The sequence below is a fragment of the Accipiter gentilis genome, chromosome 15 (assembly GCF_929443795.1).
Source record: "Accipiter gentilis chromosome 15, bAccGen1.1, whole genome shotgun sequence".
Classification (NCBI taxonomy): Eukaryota; Metazoa; Chordata; class Aves; order Accipitriformes; family Accipitridae; genus Astur; species Astur gentilis.
The window spans coordinates 21,632,310-21,651,637 of NC_064894.1; the positions used below are offsets into that span (position 1 = coordinate 21,632,310).

General features: G+C 51.9%; 1 protein-coding gene across 1 annotated transcript; it reads left to right on the forward strand.

The window, feature by feature from the left end:
• The first annotated feature begins 1,584 nt into the window (after nt 1-1,584).
• NR2E1 (nuclear receptor subfamily 2 group E member 1) lies at nt 1,585-19,016 on the forward strand. Its single transcript, XM_049817897.1, has 9 exons — nt 1,585-1,779; nt 6,649-6,794; nt 7,357-7,444; nt 7,756-7,991; nt 9,309-9,455; nt 13,891-13,987; nt 14,373-14,522; nt 14,792-14,897; nt 17,531-19,016. The coding sequence occupies exons 1-9, from the start codon at nt 1,755-1,757 to the stop codon at nt 17,691-17,693; spliced, it is 1,158 nt and encodes a 385-aa protein (XP_049673854.1). The 5' UTR covers nt 1,585-1,754; the 3' UTR covers nt 17,694-19,016.
• Nucleotides 19,017-19,328: the final 312 nt, after the last annotated feature.

The following is a 19,328-nucleotide window of genomic DNA, read 5'->3' on the forward strand; positions in this document are numbered from 1 at the left end:
CGCCCCCCCCCCCCCCGCACCCCGGCCCCGGCAGCGCTGCTGGGACACTCGGGGGCGGCGGGCTGCAGAGGGGCGGCGAGCTCGACGGTACCCGGGGTTCAGAGCAACCCTGCGGGGCAGACGGGGCCCTCTTCAATCCCCCGAGCCCGGTGTTGGGGGGCAGGAGGAGTGACCCCCGGCCGCGGGCGGGCTCCTCGCACGGCCGCCGTGCAACAGGTCCCGGCGCCGGGGAGGGGGGAGCCGCCGGGCGCGGGGCTGAGCTCGGCGGTGCCCCGCCGGCCGCGGGGGAGCGGGCGGAGGCGATCCCGGCTCGGGGCACGGGGAGACGCGGAGTTTTTGCCGGCTGGGGCAGGGCAGAGCGTTCCCCGCTCCTCCCGAGGGGGAAAACAACCCTCCCGCCCTGCTTCCCCCGCACACCCCGCCGTGCGCCTCCAGGAGCCAGCCCGCCCCCGCTCCCCCCGTGCCAGCCTCCGGCTCCCGCGGCGGGACGGAGGGCCGGCCGGCCGGCCGCCGGGAAGGCTGGCGGCCCGGCCTGGCCCGGCCCGGCTCGGCTCGGCTCGGCTCGGCTCGGCTCGGCTCACAGCCCCGGCCCGCTCCCCGCCGGCCTCCAGCACAGCCGCTGCCCGGGCCGGGGCAAGGGCAAGGGCGAACCGCAGGCGGGCCCCACCTCGCCACGGGAAAATGCAAAAGAAACGGGATCTTGATCCGTTCTTTCTGCTTTTCTTTTGTCTCCTCTTTTTTCTTTTTTTTTTCCCCTTGTTTTTTTTTTCTTCTTTTTTTTTGGAGGGGGGGGTCCCTTTTTATGACAGCGAGGGCACAAGGCGAGCGAGGAGGCGGAATCATCTCGGCAGCCGCTGCATTTTGTGTGGAAGCCGCTCGGGGGTTCATTAATATCATTAGCATTTAACCCCCTCCCTGCCCCCTCCCCTTCCCAGCGCAGGGTGACGTCACGCGGCGGCAGGAGTTGGGGGGAAAGCAAGGGAAGCTCAGTGGGCAAGGGGCGTCCCTCTCCCCTCCCCGCCGCTGCCTGTCACAGCCTCTCTGCCGATATTATAGGGGCCGAAGCCTGGAGCTCCAAGCGCAAAGTCAGCCAGTGTAATGAACTTCTGGAAACCTTTCCCTTTTTATACCATTCAGTTTCTGAGAGGCAGAGACAGCCTCCTCTGACGCCTTTTCCCCCCTTCCATTATTTTTCCAGGCTCTGATCTCCCTGCTCGCTGCACCGAGGCGCTCGGCGCAGAGCCCCGCTCCCCATCCTACCTTCTCCTTCGCCTCATTGTTGTCCTGGCTGCTGTGGCTCTCGCTTGCCTTCCAGGAGCGCGGTGGCGAGCCCACTCGCACCCCCCTGCACCCTCCCGGGGTCCCGAGAGCATCTGCTCGCAGGGGGGCAGCGAGCGGCCGCCGACTTTGGGTCATTTCGTTTCTTTTCTTTTTTTTTTTCTTTTTTTTTTTTTTCCTTTTTTTTTTCACCTTTTTTCTCTTTTTTTTTTTTTTTTTTTTTTTTTTCCCTCCCCCCCTTGCCGCGTCCCCGCAGCGTGTCCCCGTCCCTCGGGAGGACATCGCTGGGGAGCTGGGCAGCGGCGAGGATGTGCCGGCCCCCGCGGCGGAGCCAGCACTGAAGCGCCCGAGGGAGGCACCTGCCCCGCGGAGCCGCCGCGCCGGCGGGGGGGGGGGCCGGGCGGGCGGGGGGCGCACCGCCTCGCCCCGGCGCCGACACTTCGCCCCGAGTTTAACGACTCCCGGGGGCTTCGAGCATGAGCAAGCCGGCGGGATCAACAAGTGGGTAATAACGCGGTGGAGGCTTCGAGCAGCCTTCCCGAAACCGGCTGCAGTCCGGCCGGGGGGGGGCGGGAGGTGGAGGGGAGGGAGAGGAAGGGGAGGGGGGGGGGGTTGTGGTTTGGGTTTGCACTCCCCACCCCCCCCCCCCCCGCCCCGAATTAAAAAAGAAGTGTACATTTCCATCCGGAGTGGCAACGAATATATAGGCTCGGAGTTGCCCCGACGGAGTTTGGGCCCGGGGCTTACAAAAAGCCGTTTTCCAGCTGCCCGGCCCGGCTCTCCGCGCCCCGAACCGGGGCAGGAGCCCCGGGAAAGGCAGCTCCGCCGGCGGCGGGGAGGGGGCTCCTGCCGCCGGGGCGCGGGCGGGCGGTTGTCCGCGGGTCTGCGGTACCGGGGCGGAGGAGGGGGGGGGGGGGAAGGTTTGGGTTTAAAGGGCATTGCGGAGTTGAAACGTGCTGGTTTTTCTCACGGACTTTATGCAATCTCCTGCGCCATAATAATTTCTTTTTAAGAGTTTGAAACTCCGGTCACTCAGTTACACGGAATCGCGTAAGCAACTCGGTTGAAGGAGGATTTAAATGCAATACTTTGCACACCGTTTCCAGTTACAACAAATAATCCTGCAACGAGGAAAGCAGAAACAACTTAAAAGTCACATTTTCCTTAATCCTAAATCCATGCACCTCATAACTGGGGAATTTAAAGCATGACTAACAGCTCTTACAGAATGGCTCAATCCCTATAATCCCAATGGGACTTTCGGAGTTGGTAATATGGACGGAGTCAGTAACAAAGGGGAGGGGGGGGCAAAAATACCCAATCCAATTTAATGTCTGACAAGTGATGGATCGGACAGTTATTTCCTCCGCGCTCCGGCGGGCTCCCGGGGTTGCGGGAGCGGCGGAAAAAAGGGCGGCAGAGCCGGGAGGGACCCGCCGCCGTACCTGCCACCGGCCGCCCCCCGCCAGCCCCGCGGCCTTCTCCTTGCCGCTGCCCTCCATTATTTTGACCCGGGTTCGCCCTTTGTCCGCGGGGACCGGGATACCCCGGGGGGTGACGGTGGTGGAAGTGTGTGTGTGTGTGGGGGGGGGTACCGCGGCGCGGAAGTCGCGCGTGGAAGGAGGCGGGGGCCGCGGAGCCCCGGCGCTGCGGCCGAGCTGCGGCCGGTTCGGCGGGTCTTGGTTTGCCTTCTTCCCCCCCGTGGGGCGTTTTTCCGCCCCAGTCCCCCCAGGAGAGGAGGGGGGAATAAATAAATCAAATAGTAGCGGGCCCGCGGTGAAGGTAATAACCGGCGGAGGGGAAGGGGGCAGCGGCAAAAAATAATAATAATAATAAAAAAATGCTGCGCCTCCCGAGCTGCCCGGTAAGTGCGAGGGGAGCCGGAGCGGGATCGGGCCCGTGGGCAGCCGCGCCGGGACGTTGTCGGGGCTCCTGGCAGATTTCTGAGTGTCGGGGAAGGGGCAGGAGGGGCCGGGCAGCCTCGTCCTCAAAGGACGGCGAAGCTTCTGCCGGAGACATTTTGCGGAGGAGAAAACCCGCCCGGCTGGACCTCTCCTCCGGCCGCACGGCGCTGGGCGACCCCCGGCCACGGCCGCCGCTTCGGCTGCTGACTCCGACCCCCCCCCCCCCCCGACCCCCGGGGACCGCCCGAAAGGGTCCCCCAGGCCCGACGCGGCCAGGCCCCGCGGGGCCGGGGACAGGCGGGGGCCGGGGCCCGAGCCCAGTGGGCCTCGGCAGCGCATTTAGAAGCCCGACCCGCTGTCCCGGGGCCTGGGCGCCCGTCCCGGCGGTCTCCCGGGCAAGGGGGCTCCGGCCTGGCTTTTCTGCCCGCCGGTGGGCGTCTAGCGATGTCAGCGGCGATGTCTGCCTGGGTGGTAACAAGACCCCGTCCCGCCGTCCCCCGAGCCCAGACTAACTTCTTTCAACAGCCTCTGATGGTAATTACAGTAATCGGGGCTGCCATATATCCTTTAAGCAATTATGACACACAAAAAAAGGCCCCGAGGACCCCCTGTCGAGGGATGTTCAAAACGGTTTCCCAGCTGAACAGAAATCCCATTTTCTTAGCGCTAAACTTCTGAGACGAAGCGGTACCTCGGGGAACCGGAGCGCTTTTAAACAGCGTTAATCAGTTATCTCATGACCCCGTGTCAAGCTTACATTTTTCTCTTCCCACCCCCCGGCCTGCCTCTTCCCCGTCTACTTATTTCATATTTTGCCCTGCACGAAAGTTTTCTCATAACAGCCTCCGCGGGCGCGGGGTCGGGGGGGGGGGGGGGGGGGCAGAGAGCGGCCGGGATTGCGGGGCGGGCGGCGGGACGGGGCGGGGGGCTCCAGCCTCTCCCTCCGCCGTGACCCCCCTCCCCGTCCTCCGCCTCGTCGGGGGCCGCGGAGTTGGTCGGACCGGCCGCGCCGCTCCGACGGCTGTAAACGTGGTGATTTGGGTTTGGCGAGATGGTCCAGGTGCTCGGGCTTTAGAGAGGGAGTATATGGAGGTGTAAAGAATAGATGGAACAACGTGTGTTTACATGCGTGGTGTGGATATGCACGGATATAGTGCGTATGATTTTTTTTAAAGCGGCTCCCAGGCTTGAAAATGGGGAAAAATTGTTTTGTAAAACTAAACCCAAGAAGTTTCTTCCCTCTCCGCCGCCCGCTTTTAGCGCCGACGAAGCCGAGCCGGCTGCCCCGCTCCGCAGGCCGGCCCGGGGAAGCGGGGGACCCCCGCGGCTGCCCGCTGCCCCGGTCGGCGGCCCCACGGCGGGGCCGGGTGCGCGGCCGCTGCCGAGGGAAGGGGGAGCCGAGGGGGGGGGGTCCCGGTGGGGGGGGGGGGTCCCGGCGCCGGGCCGGGGTGCGCGGGGGCAGCGCGGCGGTGCCGGGCTCCGCACCGGGATGCACCACCGCCGCACGTACGGCTTCAGTGTCTCTCCCCCCACCCCCAGCCTGCCCCTCCTCCTCCTCCTCCTCCTCCTCCTCCTCCTCCTCCTCCTTCTTTGTGTGCGTGCGTGTGGACCCTCTCCCTCCCCGTGGATGCTGAGGGCTGGAGAGGGAAGTCGAGCGCTTTCCCCCGTTGGCATTGTGCGATATCCGAATTCCCATGCTACACTTTTTGACGGGTCACTGGTGCCCCAATAGGCAGGTGGCAAGGAGGGCTTGTAATTACACACTCCCAGAAACCGTGCCTTGGCCTCAGCCCTCCTCACGGGCGCCTACCTGCAGCTCCAAAGCCGCGGCTTGCTCGCAGGCGGTGGGGCGGGGGGGCTTCCTTTAGCGGCGCTCCTTATTAATTGCGCAAAAGTTTTCTATTCTTTAACCTCTCTCCCAGCCTCCCTCCCTCCCACCTTCCCTGCCTCCGCCACCCCTCCCTCTCGCAGTCCCTAACCTAATCCCCGTCCCTCTCGCCGTGTTGTGTATAGCAGCTGTCGGGTTTCATTTAGGGGAGAAGCTGGCAGCTTGTGCTCATTGGAGGCAGTCAAACGAGTTTCAATGGGCAAAATCATTAAGTTAACACTTTATCTAATGTCCCTATTGTCTGCCAGCAGGCATTGTCTTAGAGCCTTAGCGCAGACATGTCTGAAAGTATCTCGGGCTCCTAAATTCTCCAGGGAGCGAGAGGAGCCCCTGGGGCCTGTTTCCATTCCCTCCTTCCCCGCCCCCCCAGCAGAGCTCCGCACCGCACCGCACCGCCTTCCCCCTTCCAGCCCTCACCCCCACGCACCCGCAGCCGGGGCTCTCCCTGAACTACTTAAAAAAAAAAAAAAAAAAAAAAGATAGCTGTCCCGAGCGCTCTCCCTCGGAGTTTGGAGACCAAGTTTTGGTGAGAGGGACTGAATCTCCAGCTTAAGTTCTGGTAGGAGGGAAGAAGGCTGTTTGAGGCAGAGGGGAAAAAAATAAAAAAGAGAAAAAAGAAAAGAAAAAAGAAAAGAAAAGAGAAAAAAAGACAAAAAAAAAAAAAAAAGAAAAAAGGGAAGAAAGAAAAGGGAAAGGAAAAGAAAAGCGACGAGAAAGAAAAGAGAAAAAGAAAAGGAGAAAACAGAAGAGAGAAGCCGGAGAAAAGGCAGAAGCCGAGCGGGGTTTTGGCGGGTTTCTTGAACCGGGCTGCAATAATCTCTGTACCAGTTTTTACACCACCCTCCGAGCATCTGCAGTTCTAGTCAAAGCCGGTGCGAAGGCAGCGCCCGGCGGAGCGGGGGCTGCGGGCGAGGCGGAGCGGAGGGGAGCGGAGGGGAGCGGAGGGGAGCGAGGGGAGCGAGGGGAGCGAGGGGTGCTGCCCGCCCCCCCCGGCCGCCCCCCGCCCGCAGCCGCCCCCGCGCACAAAGGCGAGGCGGAAAGTTTTGCCGCAGGTTTTGGGGTGAAGAAAATGGCACGCCTCGTCTGCGGCAGGAGCCAGCCCCCTTTCGCTGGGGTTGCTGGGGGGGGGGGGGGGGGGGGCGGAGAGGAGGTTACTTGGCTTCCCGGTCGTTTTATTTTGTTTTGGTTTGTTCTGTGCCTCGGTCTCCTGACCGCTCTCCTGCCCGGGGAAAGTGCCGTCCTCTGTTCGCCGAGCGCCAGAAAGCGAGGGAAACGCCTCCCCAGTCCCCCCCCCAGTCCCCCCTCCCTCCGCATCCCCACTTCTAGCAGGCAAGTCGTCTGCTCCCGCGGCTGTAATCTTCCCTTCCAAAATGGGTCTCGGCGATTATAGAAGATCCAAATAAACGTAGCGGGGCATGAATAATGCTCATTGTAGAAAACTGACACTTGCTCAAGGAAAAGAAAGTTGGCTATAAAATCACTTCATTATTTGCTTGTACTGCGGCTCTGGGGCTAATCCCTCCGGAGGTCAGATTGCTGAGCGCTCGCTCTTTCCCTCTCTCCCTTCTCTGCTTTCAGGTCGCATTTTAGACATCCCTTGCAAAGTGTGTGGGGACCGCAGCTCCGGGAAGCACTATGGGGTTTACGCCTGCGATGGGTGCTCGGGATTTTTCAAGCGGAGCATCCGGAGGAATAGGACCTATGTTTGCAAATCGGGAAATCAGGTACCGGCCGCAGCGCAGTCCCCTCACCGCCTGCACCTCTTACCCTGCATTTCCCCGGGGCCCCCTGTTGCCCCCCCCCCCGCCCGCCAACAGAAGCACCCGCAGCGCTGAGATCCAGCTGCCACGCAGCCTCCCCCCACCCGTGGGGGTCCCGGGCCGAGGCCGGGCGCCGGGTGCCCCAGCCCGCCTCCCCCCCCCACCCCCCCGGGACGTCCCCCCCACCTCGGGCCCTGCGGCCGCAGCCCTGCGGGGAGGATGGTTCGGGGGGGGGGAATGACGACGGGGGGGACACACACCGGGGCGCCCCGAGGGGGCGGCGCCGCCGTCGCTGTCTCGGGTGCTGAAGGCGGCCCGGCCCGCCCCGCCGCGGGGCCAAGCACCCCGGCCCGGCCCGGTCCGGCCCGGCCCGGCTCGGCCCGTCCTCCCACCCCGGCGCACCCAGGGCCGGCCCCCTCCGTGCCTCCCGCCGCCGCGGGGAGGGCGCTGGGGGCCGGCGGGGTGAGGGCGCTGCTTCCCGTCCCCCGGCCCCCGTCCCCCGGCCCGACGGCTGGCTGTGTTGCAGGGAGGCTGCCCGGTGGACAAGACGCACAGGAACCAGTGCCGGGCCTGCCGGCTGAAGAAGTGCTTGGAAGTCAACATGAACAAAGACGGTACCTGCTCCCCCTCTCCCGGGGTCGGCGGGGCGGCAGGAGGGAGCCGGGCCTCGCTCTGAGCCGGGGAGCGGCGTGTCACCGCAGGGTCTCCCCCACCCGGGACCCTAATGATCCCCCCCTCCCCCATCCCGCGGCAGCCTTGCCCGTTTCTCCCCAGACACCCCCCTCCCAGGGCTGGGGACGCGGGACCGGCCCCCCCCCCCCCAAAAAAAAATTTCAGGGAGGAGGGAAGGCCGGCCGAGCAGCGTGGGGTACCCGGTGCGGGACCCCGCGGTGACCCCCTGGCCTCTCCTTGGTGCCCCCCGCAGCGGTGCAGCACGAGCGGGGCCCCCGGACGTCGACGATACGGAAGCAGGTGGCCCTCTATTTCCGCGGGCACAAGGAGGAGAGCGGCGGTGCCCCCCACTTCCCCGCCGCCGCCCTGCCGGCGCCCGCCTTCTTCACCGCCGTCTCCCAGTTGGAGCCCCACGGCCTGGAGCTGGCCGCTGTCGCCGGCACCCCGGAGAGGCAGGCTCTGGTGGGCCTGGCGCAGCCTACCCCAAAGGTCAGCCACCGCCCCGGCCCCCCCCGGCAGGCCTGCAGACCCCCCGCTGCTGGGGCGCCTGCAGCCCGCCGGCTCCTTTCTGCCTCTGGGGTAGTAGATGTGGTAAAGAGCAAGGCTTGAGGCCTTGCGGGTTGGGGTGGGGACTCCGTCGTTACGGCCCTAAAAGCTCTGAAGGTGCGAGGTGCAAGGGGTAAGAGGCCCTCTGCAGACGGGACGTGCAGAAGGACCGACGGACAACCTGCTCTCTGCGAACCCTGTCTCTCCTACACCCTTACACCCTCACGGTTGCAGAGTGCTCCTCCTGCCTGGAGCCCATCCACAAGTCAATGTTAAACCTTGTTTCAATGAGGATGAGCTGCAGTCACTGGGTTTTCTTCAGCAAAATGCCCATCTCCATAGTGGTGTAGTCCAGAAAGTACTATCTGTACTGACCAAAGCCTGCAGCTTGTCCACGCAGGCACAAACGTGTCTAAGCTGGCCCTGCGCTTCTTGGCTGTGGCATTTCCTAAGCAGCCCGGTGGAATTGCTGCCGTGGCCTCAACTGCACAAGAATTAGCCATTAGGTGATGCTTTTCATTAACCCCTTTGCAATGGCATTTTGCGTATTCGCAGCACCTAGCAAATCAAAGAAGAGACAGCTCAAATAGTTCTCCATTTCCAGAATTGGTAGCTTGGGAGAATCCATCATGAACATGATCACAACATATAGTTTTATATTATAATTTTGGAAAATACTGCATCAGAAATTATTTAGCAAGAAAACATAGCGCATGCTTGAAAATGTAACTCCATTCCAATCCTACACACCCTTCAGGTAGTTATGCTTAGCTCTACGCATCTGCTTACAGCCTGTTGCAGTCAGGGATCTAGAAGGTTAAGGCTAAACGAATACTTACTGCTTTGCTGAGCAAGGCTTCAGTGCTCAATTGGCTTCTGAAGCACAGGTTACAAAACACAAATTCTTAATCGAATTTGTATTCTTCTAACTCTGCTACCAGAGGTGTGTTATTGTGTAACAGGGTAAAGGATGACACTGCATTTTGGTAAATTTTTCCCCCTCATGTAATAATTTCGTTCTCCCTTCAACCTCCTCCAGAGAACTGTTTCTGTAGTACAGTTCATCCACATGGATGAGCAGCAGAGAGCAGTCTGGAGTGAACCCACTGAAAGCAATGCCCTCTGCTTGCAGAATAAGAGAGTGCACACTCTTTATTGGGCATGAGCATGATGCACTGAATGGCAGCTGTAGGGGAGAGGAAGAGGAGGCTGCCTTAGTGACACTGTATGAAGTTGCTTTACTTTCTTTTTTGACATTAGTACCCACATGAAGTCAACGGTACCCCCATGTATCTCTACGAAGTAGCCACCGAATCCGTCTGTGAGTCAGCAGCCAGACTTCTGTTCATGAGCATCAAGTGGGCCAAGAGTGTCCCAGCCTTCTCCACCTTGTCCTTACAAGACCAGGTAAGGCACCTGCCGTGGGAGTCGCGTCGGCCTGGCCTGCCTGTTAAAGAAGGCTCAGAGCTCAGATTAGGTCCTGAACCTTTGAATCTGTAATGGACTTCAGCAGTTCTGAAGTTCAGGGCAGAGTTTTGGTCTGTCCCTGAAAACCAGGCAGTGATTTAGAAACTGCCTTCCTTCAACTTTTATTTCATGAAGCAAGTGAAAATCAAGCCAGAAAAAACATCGAATATAAAGCGAGTATTATGGGAGGACAAGTTCTAGAGGAAAAGTCACCAGGCTGCAGACCAAGCTCAGTGTGCCAAAACTGCTTCTCTACTTGTGGGACAACTTTCTCCTCCATAAAATGGGGAATAGCACCTTACTTTGCTATTTTGGCATGAGCGGTGCTTAGTTAAGCACATGGCCTCAGGATATGACTGAGGTGATTTCTGAAGACCATTTCTCCTCTCCTCTCCTCTCCTCTCCTCTCCTCTCCTCTCCTCTCCTCTCCTCTCCTCTCCTCTCCTCTCCTTTCCTCTCCTCTCCATTTACACAGTCAACATTTTTTCCTTATTCATGTTGGCTTCAGTGAACTTACTTACAATTACACCAATATGGTGGAAGCAGAATTTGGCCAGCCCCCAATATTTTTCACCATTAATTAAAATCTTCCCTAATTTGTCTTGCTTTCCTCTATGACAATTTGCCTTTGCCTCAAGTAAATCATATGTGAACCATACGAGCTGAAGCAATTTCTTAATGACTTGATTCTTGATGAAGACTCAGTGTGCTTTGTATAATGCACTAATTTAAAAAAAAGTAATCAGATAATTATAAAATGGAAGGGGGGAAATCTACGCAAAGCTCTAATCATAAAAGACGTCTAATACTTTGATATGATTGAGCTAATTTTCCACAATGGTAACTAGAAACCTTGTGCCTTAGATGTTATGTAGCAGTCATCAGAGGAACTAGTTCCTTCCCTGGATGCATGTTGCAAGTGTTGCAGTTGATATGCAAATACGTATTTTGAACTGAAAGAAGAGAGCTTTGTAGGAAAGGAATAGTGTTTTCTACCTAAAGGTAAATCATGATGGTCACAATGTGATACAAAGCGAAGTTACACCGAAATGTTCCTTTTCTAGCACCAGACTCAAGTTTGGAAATCCTTGTCCTGAAATTAGACGCAAGGCGCCACTGCTCAGCTCTGGCTGCAGTACTGCTATGTAGTAAGCATGAGGGGAGCAATGAGATAGAGCCCAGGGGTTATACACGCCGTTAGGAAGACAGCAGTCCCAGTGCAGCATGCTGCTCTCCAATGTTGTCTTCTGCTGCCACTAATCCTATAGAGCACTGGGTCTGTCATGCCGAGCAACCAAAGAAACAGGCCAAAATATCAGGGACAAGCAGCAAGTATCCTGCTTCAGCAGCATCCTCAGTGCACAAAAAGAGGCTGGGTCCATCTCTAGAGCAGTGATGTCCACAGGAGGCTCCTTAGGTGAAGGCTTTATTTGACATCATACAGATGCATTTTCCCAGTCATCTCTGTTAGTGTGTGGAGGAGGGGGCAGCAGGATTTAGGAACAAGGGAGGTCTCCATTGCACATGACCAAGCATGCCTCAAACAGCAAGGCCTGCTTATCTACCATGGATACCAGAGTGTTCCCATCATCTTTATATAACCCACTGCCTCTTTCATTTTCATATCAGGGACTAACGTTAGTGAATTACACATTAAAATCCCAGCCTTTCCTTAACATCACCTTGACTCGCTGTACCTCATTGCAAGTCAGCTTCCTCAAAACTCAGAGCTGCTCAGCTCTAAAGCTTTGACCTGGGCCTCTTTCTGCATGATACCCCTGTCATATTCAGGAGAGCTGGAGAAGAAATAACTCTGATTTTCATCACCTTATGTCATGAATAATCAGATGGTTGATTTTTATAATAGTGCCATTGCATTATTTAATTTGACAACGGCCCAGCTGTAAATGTCTGTATTTCTCTTCTTGTATCCCCGACATCTCTCCAAGAACAGTCTAAAACCTTTTCCTGGATTTTGCTTTTGTTTGTTTGCGGTCTTCCAAAAAGGCAAGCACATTGGGATTCCAGGACTCTGTGACAGTTTCATCTCAAAGGCAAGGGGACAAGTAGAAACCAATTTGCTGACAAAACACAAGTCCAAGGATTGCTGTGTCACTACCCTCGGTAAAACAGAGGCTGTGTCCCTTCCCCAGCTCCATGCAGCTAATCCCATCGTGGATTGGAAGCCACACAAGAAAAAGGCCATGCTTCAAGTTCTGCTGGCCTGCACACCTGTCCACCTTGTCCATAAGACAGATTGGGCCAATGCAGGTCACCAACAAAAGGTTGTACTTACAGGATGCGGTTGATTAAGAAGCAAAAACCAGTCCTTCAGAAAGCCTGGTATTTCTTGTTTCTATGAAGAAGGAGGGATGAGTATGGCTTCAGCATGAATTATTTTAATTGGTGGTTTTACAGACTTATGCATAGGCATGAAGAAAGCTTCAGCTATTAGAATAGTCTCTTATTTCTGAAGTCTTCTGACTTTAAAGACTTAGTAGGAAAGAACATATGAAATTGATATCTTCCAGGAACTACCATTCATTACCATTGTATCTGCATGAATGAATGACAAAAAAAGTTTTACAAAAGCAAATGAAAGGCTGGCAAATCGTTTCCTATGTCATACAGAAACCTGCACATCCATCAGGCAGGATTATCAGGAGGAGGGGCTGGGTTCGGTTCGCAGGCTGCAGCAGTTAGGAGACTTACGAGCAGGTTCAGCTGCTCTCAGAACAGAGCTGAGATGGGCACTGCACCCTAGACGCTGCCCTCCCCCCATTTCATACAATAATCTGGGCGGCTTCCAGTACTGTAAAATCCAACGTAATTACTTCAAACAGTAATTGTATGCAAACAGAGACAGAAATACTTTCCTGTCATGATTTCCTTAGCCAGGTTATGTAGAAGTTCTGCAAAGCACGAAGCGCAAAAAGGCACAAGATGGGCATAAGCCTGCAGTGACAAGCTGAGAGCAGAGACTCTGAGAGCTCTTCCTCCCATTCTGATTGGAACAGGGTGGTTTAAAACTTAGAATACTGTTAAGAGTTAGCACATCGATAAAGGATTCGCTTTCACTGCATGCTTCCTGTATCATCTATTACTTGCACATATATCTGATTCCAAGGAAATCATCATTCATTTGGTACAACATATTTTTTTACTTTATTCTTCCTTACAGACTCTTCACAGACTTAGCATACCCTCCTTCCTATTTTCCTAAGAAGCTAAACTGCTAATACTTTCAGGGACTGTAGCAATATTAATGCTTGCGGTTTGGGTTTTTTTCTGCATGAGTTTTGGGTGATCTGTTTTCACTGCATGGAGCCACCAGTGGATACCTCCTGAGTCCACTACAGTTCTGACCCCTCCAAATCTCTCCCACCCTCTTGGCAGACCTGAGGTCCCAGCAATGTGTACGCACCACAGCATGTCCTTTAGGCCATGAACTTCAGCTGAACTTGAATCCAAACCCCTCTTAAGAGGTGGTCTGGGCCAACAATCCATAGATGCCCTGGAGACTAAACAGGTCTGTTCTAGCTTTGCCAGTCTGCATTACCAGGAGTCTTGTCTCCTCTTCAGATGCACCACTGCCTCTCCACGGAAATCAAAGGCATTGCCTCCAAACAGAGGAAAAGGTGTCCTCCACACAACCAGACAATGTACAAAAATTGCAGAGAACTAGCAGTGCTGTCAGCCTAGGTGCTTGGAAGCTCAGTTCTCTGAAACAGCTCTTAGTGCCTGGAATTTCTGAATGATTTTAAGCAAAAAGCAGGAAAACAGGTGACACTGAGAAACCGTATGTGTGTCCAGATGCTGTGCCTGAAAGAGCTAAAGACTTGCTTAGCAAGGAAGAGGTTAAAGATACATATGTGCTCTAAAGCAGTGTTCCCTACAGAGTGATGTAATTTCAGGACGTTGTCCAGGCTTTTCTTCACAAATCCTGCCTTCCCGAGGGAAAGGAGGGTAATCCCTAGAGAGCAATAGGAGAGCACTCATGCAACTTGTCCTAGGACAGCTATATGTGCCGAGGGAGGGGAGGAGAGAGCCCATGCTGTGCTGAGAAACACAGGCGAGTGTTCATGTTGTGAGCAAGCTCTCTGGGGCAGGAGTTCTCACTCTCCTTTCTCTTTCTCCTCCCTTTTGGTCCACAACATGGTGCACAGTGAGCCAACCCTGTGTTTTTCTACAAGGCATAGACTTATTTCTAGACACCTTCTCAAAAAGCTAAGAGAAGAGCTAACGAATGCTGTGGGGAAAATACCATGACAGGCATTTAAAGTAGTTTTTAAAATAACAGAAATTTACATATTTAAATTGTTTATAAATCTATAAATTATACACTATGTTATATTGTACATCTATTGTATGACAGCTGATGCTTTTGGAAGATGCTTGGAGAGAACTGTTTGTTCTAGGAATAGCACAATGGGCCATTCCAGTTGATGCTAACACTCTACTGGCTGTATCTGGTAAGAATTGCACAATTTAATGACTTTGTTACAAAAATTACCATAAAAATACATTACTGAAAAAAGAACAACATGTAAAGAATAACAAATTCCTACTGAACAATAGAGCATACCTGTCATTTATAAATCTATATTTAAATGCAAATAATGTTGTTTTGTTGTATTCATGACTGCTTGCATTGTCATTTAAATGCAAATTACTGTGTTTGTTATCATCCAAGAGAAGATTTTATATTAACTTTCATACAATACAGTCAGTTTACATGGAACCAGATAGACAAGTGTGACAATAGACTAGATATTGATACAGAGGATTTTGTCAGAAATCAATATAAAATAAAGCAAATGCCTTTAATATTATTCATTTCATCTGTTTCTGTTTTAGGCATGAACGGTGACAATACAGATTCTCAGAAGCTGAATAAAATTATTTCAGAAATACAGGCTTTACAGGAGGTTGTGGCTAGATTTAGACAACTTCGGCTAGATGCTACCGAATTTGCCTGTCTCAAATGCATTGTCACTTTCAAAGCTGGTAAGCAGAAAGAATCTCTTACTCGCCTGGTCTGATAACTATGAGGTTGCTACTTTAAAGCAAAAACGATGTTTTAAACCAGACATAGCTTTGTATCATCCAACAGGTTTCCTGGTATTGAATTCCAATAGTCAGTGTTGCATTTTGAAAGGCTGACAGCGGAGTGCTGGGGAACTAATGGGAACATTTAATTTCCATTGATAGCACTAGCTGAACTGTTTTGACCCACCCAAGAGTCAAGCTGATCTAGTAACTGATCTGCTTTCCAGTGCCTACACACAGTGGTTCCGAACTGAGGAGTTTCCGAAATGCTGCCGCCATAGCAGCCCTTCAAGATGAAGCCCAGCTCACTCTGAACAGCTACATTCATACCAGGTGAGCGGTGTCTTCTCTGAATATTTCTTGCAGGTGTAGGGGTAAAATCCTGCTCTCACTGTAGTGAAGGTGACATTTCCACTGACTGAAATGGTGACAGGGCTGTTACAGCAAGTATACATTGGCTGTCAGCCTGCTGGGATTTGGCATTTCCTGATGAAACAGAATCATAGAAAAGGTTGGAGAAGACCCTTAAAATCATCCAGTCCAACCATTTAACCTAACACTGTCAAGTCCACCACTAACGCACGTCCCTAAGTGCCGCATCAACACGTCTTTTAAATACCTCCAGGGATGGAGGCTCAACCACTTCCCTGGGCAGCCTGTTCCAATGCTTGACAACCCTTTCGGTGAAGAAATTTTTCTGAAGATCCAACCTAAACCTCCCCTGGTGCAACTTGAGGCCATTTCCTCTTGTCCTATCACTAGTAACTTGGGAGAAGAGACCAACCCCCACCTCACTACAGCCCCCTTTCAGGTAGTTGTAGAGAGCGATCAGGTCTCCCCTCAGCCTCCTCTTCTCCAGGCTGAACAACCCCAGTTCCCTCAGCAGCTCCTCAGAAGACTTGTGCTCCAGGCCCTTCACCAGCTTCGTTGCTGTTCTTTGGACACGCTCCAGCACCTCAATTTATTCAGACAAATGGAAAACGGCTAAAAGGAGAGATCTTCCCCTGGGAAGTGATACCTGCTGTGGAACACTTTGCAGTTCAGAAGGCTACATTTTATTCAATAACGCTATTAATGGTGCTGAAAACATCACATCCCACAGCAGTATGAGTGCTTTTCCCTCCAATCCCCATATCATTTCCCCCATTTTGCAGACATAGAAATTGGGACAGAAGGAAGTTAAATGGCTCTTCCAAGACACTACCCTGAGTCTGTTCTCAGGTTGAAAAGAAAAACCCAGAACTTGTGAATCCCATTTTGGTGCTGCAGCAGAGTGATGAGAATCATTGTTTGGGAAGAAAACCTTCCCCTTGTCTCATTCAGGATAAGTCCCGTGAGATACAGAAATCTTAAAACCCTGCTGTAAAAGCTGTAGCTGTCATCCCACAAAGCATACAGGGGTGAGCCCAGGAATGCACAGAACGTACTACACAAAGTACAACCTCACACTCTAGAACAGCGGGCTGTGAATAGGTCATTAGCCTCCTCCTATGGACCACTTCAGAGTGGTGGGACGGGGGAGAAGCCTGAAGAGCGCACCTAACATCTTCTACAACAGCTGCTCTGGTTGGTTCAGGACTTCTGGAGAGCTGTGACAGGTCGTGTGAAGTCCATGTCTAAGTCCTTTAGCTGCAGTGGAGGTCCATGAGACTAGCACAGTGGGAAATGGAGCAGTGGAAGAGAAACTTCTATACCATTTTTTCCTTCTGAATCTTTGATCTGCTCTCTTAATAGCTCTGCCTAGCAGAAGTCCACTCGCTATCAGATCAGATGGCAGCAGTCTCTGAAGCACTTCTATTTAGTCTAAAGGGCATGGCCTGCCCTGGGGACGGGAACAAAAATGCAAATACCATACAGTTATGGCTAGGTCAGAGCAAAAAGAATAACCGCTGCATAGTAACCTCTTCCTGTTCTTACGGAAGGCCTTTCCCATGAAGATTGCTCCCTGGAGACTCTGAGTGAGACAGGGCCTGTTGGAGAGAGAAGCTAGGGAGCAATGGTTTTACATAGCCATGCTTTCCATTCCAGGCATGGCGACTTTTCCATTGCATTTCTGCGTTGCTGGAAATATTTAGCTACTGAGCTAAACAATATCTGTTGTAAAAGATACCCTTTTACAAGGAAAAAAGTGCAGTCCACTGACAGACTTTGTCACATTGACTCCAGTGGGATAGGGCTTTCAGCTTGCGTTTCATGCTCAGGCTTGAATTTACCTTTCTGCCAGTGTTACTGCGTTATCAGCCCTTTGATCTCAGTGGAGTCCCTCTCAACAGGACGCAAGGGAAGGCAGACTGGAGAAGCAGAGTGTTTCTCCAAACAACCTACTCCTTCTTGTAGGGAGGCCACTGTAAGCAGAGGTTTGAGAATCACTGCTGTAAAGTCAGCATAAGCACAGCTAGAATACATATCCTATGTTGTGTTGGCTTCAAAAACTGGGAGAAAGGATGGAAAATATCCTATTACATGAACACATTACCTGGGGTTAAAACACAGCTTCCTTAACACAAAAATTTCTTTCCAAATGTCAATTGGTATTCAATGTATATGGCAACCAAAAGGGGGCAAAATTATTACCATGACAGTCCAGGTAGGTTTAAATTGCACTTTAAATGACAGGGTATTTATTATAGGTCAAGCTCTTCCCTGAACTGCATCAAGAACATAGATGTTGTATGAGGGAAAAGTCAGAGCAGATCCTGTCTCTGTATTGCTACTGCTCTGAGGGAATAAACAAAGGAGCTAATCAAAACTCAGAGACATTGGTCTATATTCTGCTAACCTCCATTAACAGAGTTTTCCTCGGGGTCAATCTTCTTGCTCACATGAGTACAAAACACAGGGTTCTAGCACAGGTAGCACCCATCTGCACAATTTGTTGAATATTGGTATTTTCTATAAAGTAAAAGACTTTCTTTGAAAAAATACTTAAAAACTTCAATAACATTTTTTCTCTCTCTGTCTCCCAGGTATCCCACACAACCCTGTCGTTTTGGAAAACTTTTATTGCTTTTACCAGCTTTACGTTCTATTAGTCCATCTACAATAGAAGAAGTGTTTTTCAAAAAGACCATTGGGAATGTACCAATTACAAGACTGCTTTCAGATATGTACAAATCCAGTGACATATAAATTACCTTAAAATAAACAATCAGGATGGACAGTTTGAGAAGAACTTTTACCTATGGAGAATAAGCCTCAACTAACAAAATCTACAGGAAGCATAAGCCTGGGAATGTTTAGCCTTTAAACCCATTGACAAAAAATACCCCAGTAGATATGATTCTGCTGCTCTGAACAGAATGATTTAGATCATGGAGAGAATGCTTTGTTCTACAGAAAAAGTGAAAGTGGTTGGAATTTGGCTGCTATTCCTGTTACTACAGGATGGAGGCAATTCAGATGCCAGTCATAGTTAACAAAGACTCTGCTATTCTCTCATTTAACTGGCAGATCTGAGACAAAATGTGAAAGAAGGTACTTTAGTTTGTTCAGTATTTGGAACTGGGTGACCAAACTTGGCTTCTGTTGTAACATGAGATGCGGTGGTCTTCAGAACTGTTTTAAAAGTAGCCTATGTTGGGAAAATGGTTTTAATATGATAGGCAACATTTAAGACCAGGTTACCAAAACATTGCTTCTGCTATAATACATCATGAAGTGGCCTTCAGAACTGATTAAAAAGTAGCTTATGACAGCAGCTGCATTCTTCCTGCAAAATGAACTGGTGATCTTTGATGCAGATGTCACCACAATTTGTTCAGTTAACATCTCAAAGACAGAAGAGCTTTATACACTTCTTCCCTGACCTTCCCTCCTTTTCTTCCACCCACAGACACACACTCACACACACCCCCCCCCCGAAAAGGTACAAGTCAAGAAAGGAAGACTAAAACAGCAAAACCAAATACAATGGAGATGACCGCTTCAGTGACCTGCTGGCTGTCCTGTTGGCACAGTGCTGAAACCAAAGGCAACGGTGGCCAAACTCTTTGTCAATGAGATGTGCAGAGAAGTGAAATGACTATTAAAAAAAAAAAAATTCAATGGAAGGAATTTTATTTCAAAGAAATAAAGGTTGTTGACTGATACAATGCTAACAATTTCCAAAAGTCTCCAATGCCTTTTTAGAAAACTCCAGGTTCTAATGTTGAAGCCTTGTTCGCCTACACCCTCTCACACACAAAAATGTTATAAGCTGCTTATTTGATGTATGAAAAATGTAGAAAAAACATTTAAAGATAGCTGCTGTACTTTTCAAAATTTGATTTGTTATTAGGAACTAGCACTGAGAAAAATCAGCACTTGGACTATCATAGAATGAGTAAAACTTTTCCTGTACAAAGTGGATTAACTGATTTGTGAAGTTAAAAAGTTGTACTCATTGTATTTACAAAGAATAAAAATATATTGAATTTAAATTACTTGTCACTGTTCTTTTAATGCTGGTCCTTCTATTTCTGGATTAGTTTCTTCCACTGTACCCTACTTACCAGGGAACAGAAATACCCTCTACTCAGATGGATTGCCTTGGATGCTGTGGAGTCTCCATCATCAGTAGTTTTAAAAAACAGGTTAGACAAGCATTAAAGCAACAGCTTAGGTGATTCTGCCTTGGGACAAAGGGACCTTGAGGTCCTGCATAGAGCTGTCTTCTGTAATCCAAATATACAGCAGCTGCAAGGTTTCCTTCTCAAGGAGCTGACACAGAGCTTTTTCTAGGACACAATACCAAACAGACCAGAGGTTTAACCTAGTATAAGTCTT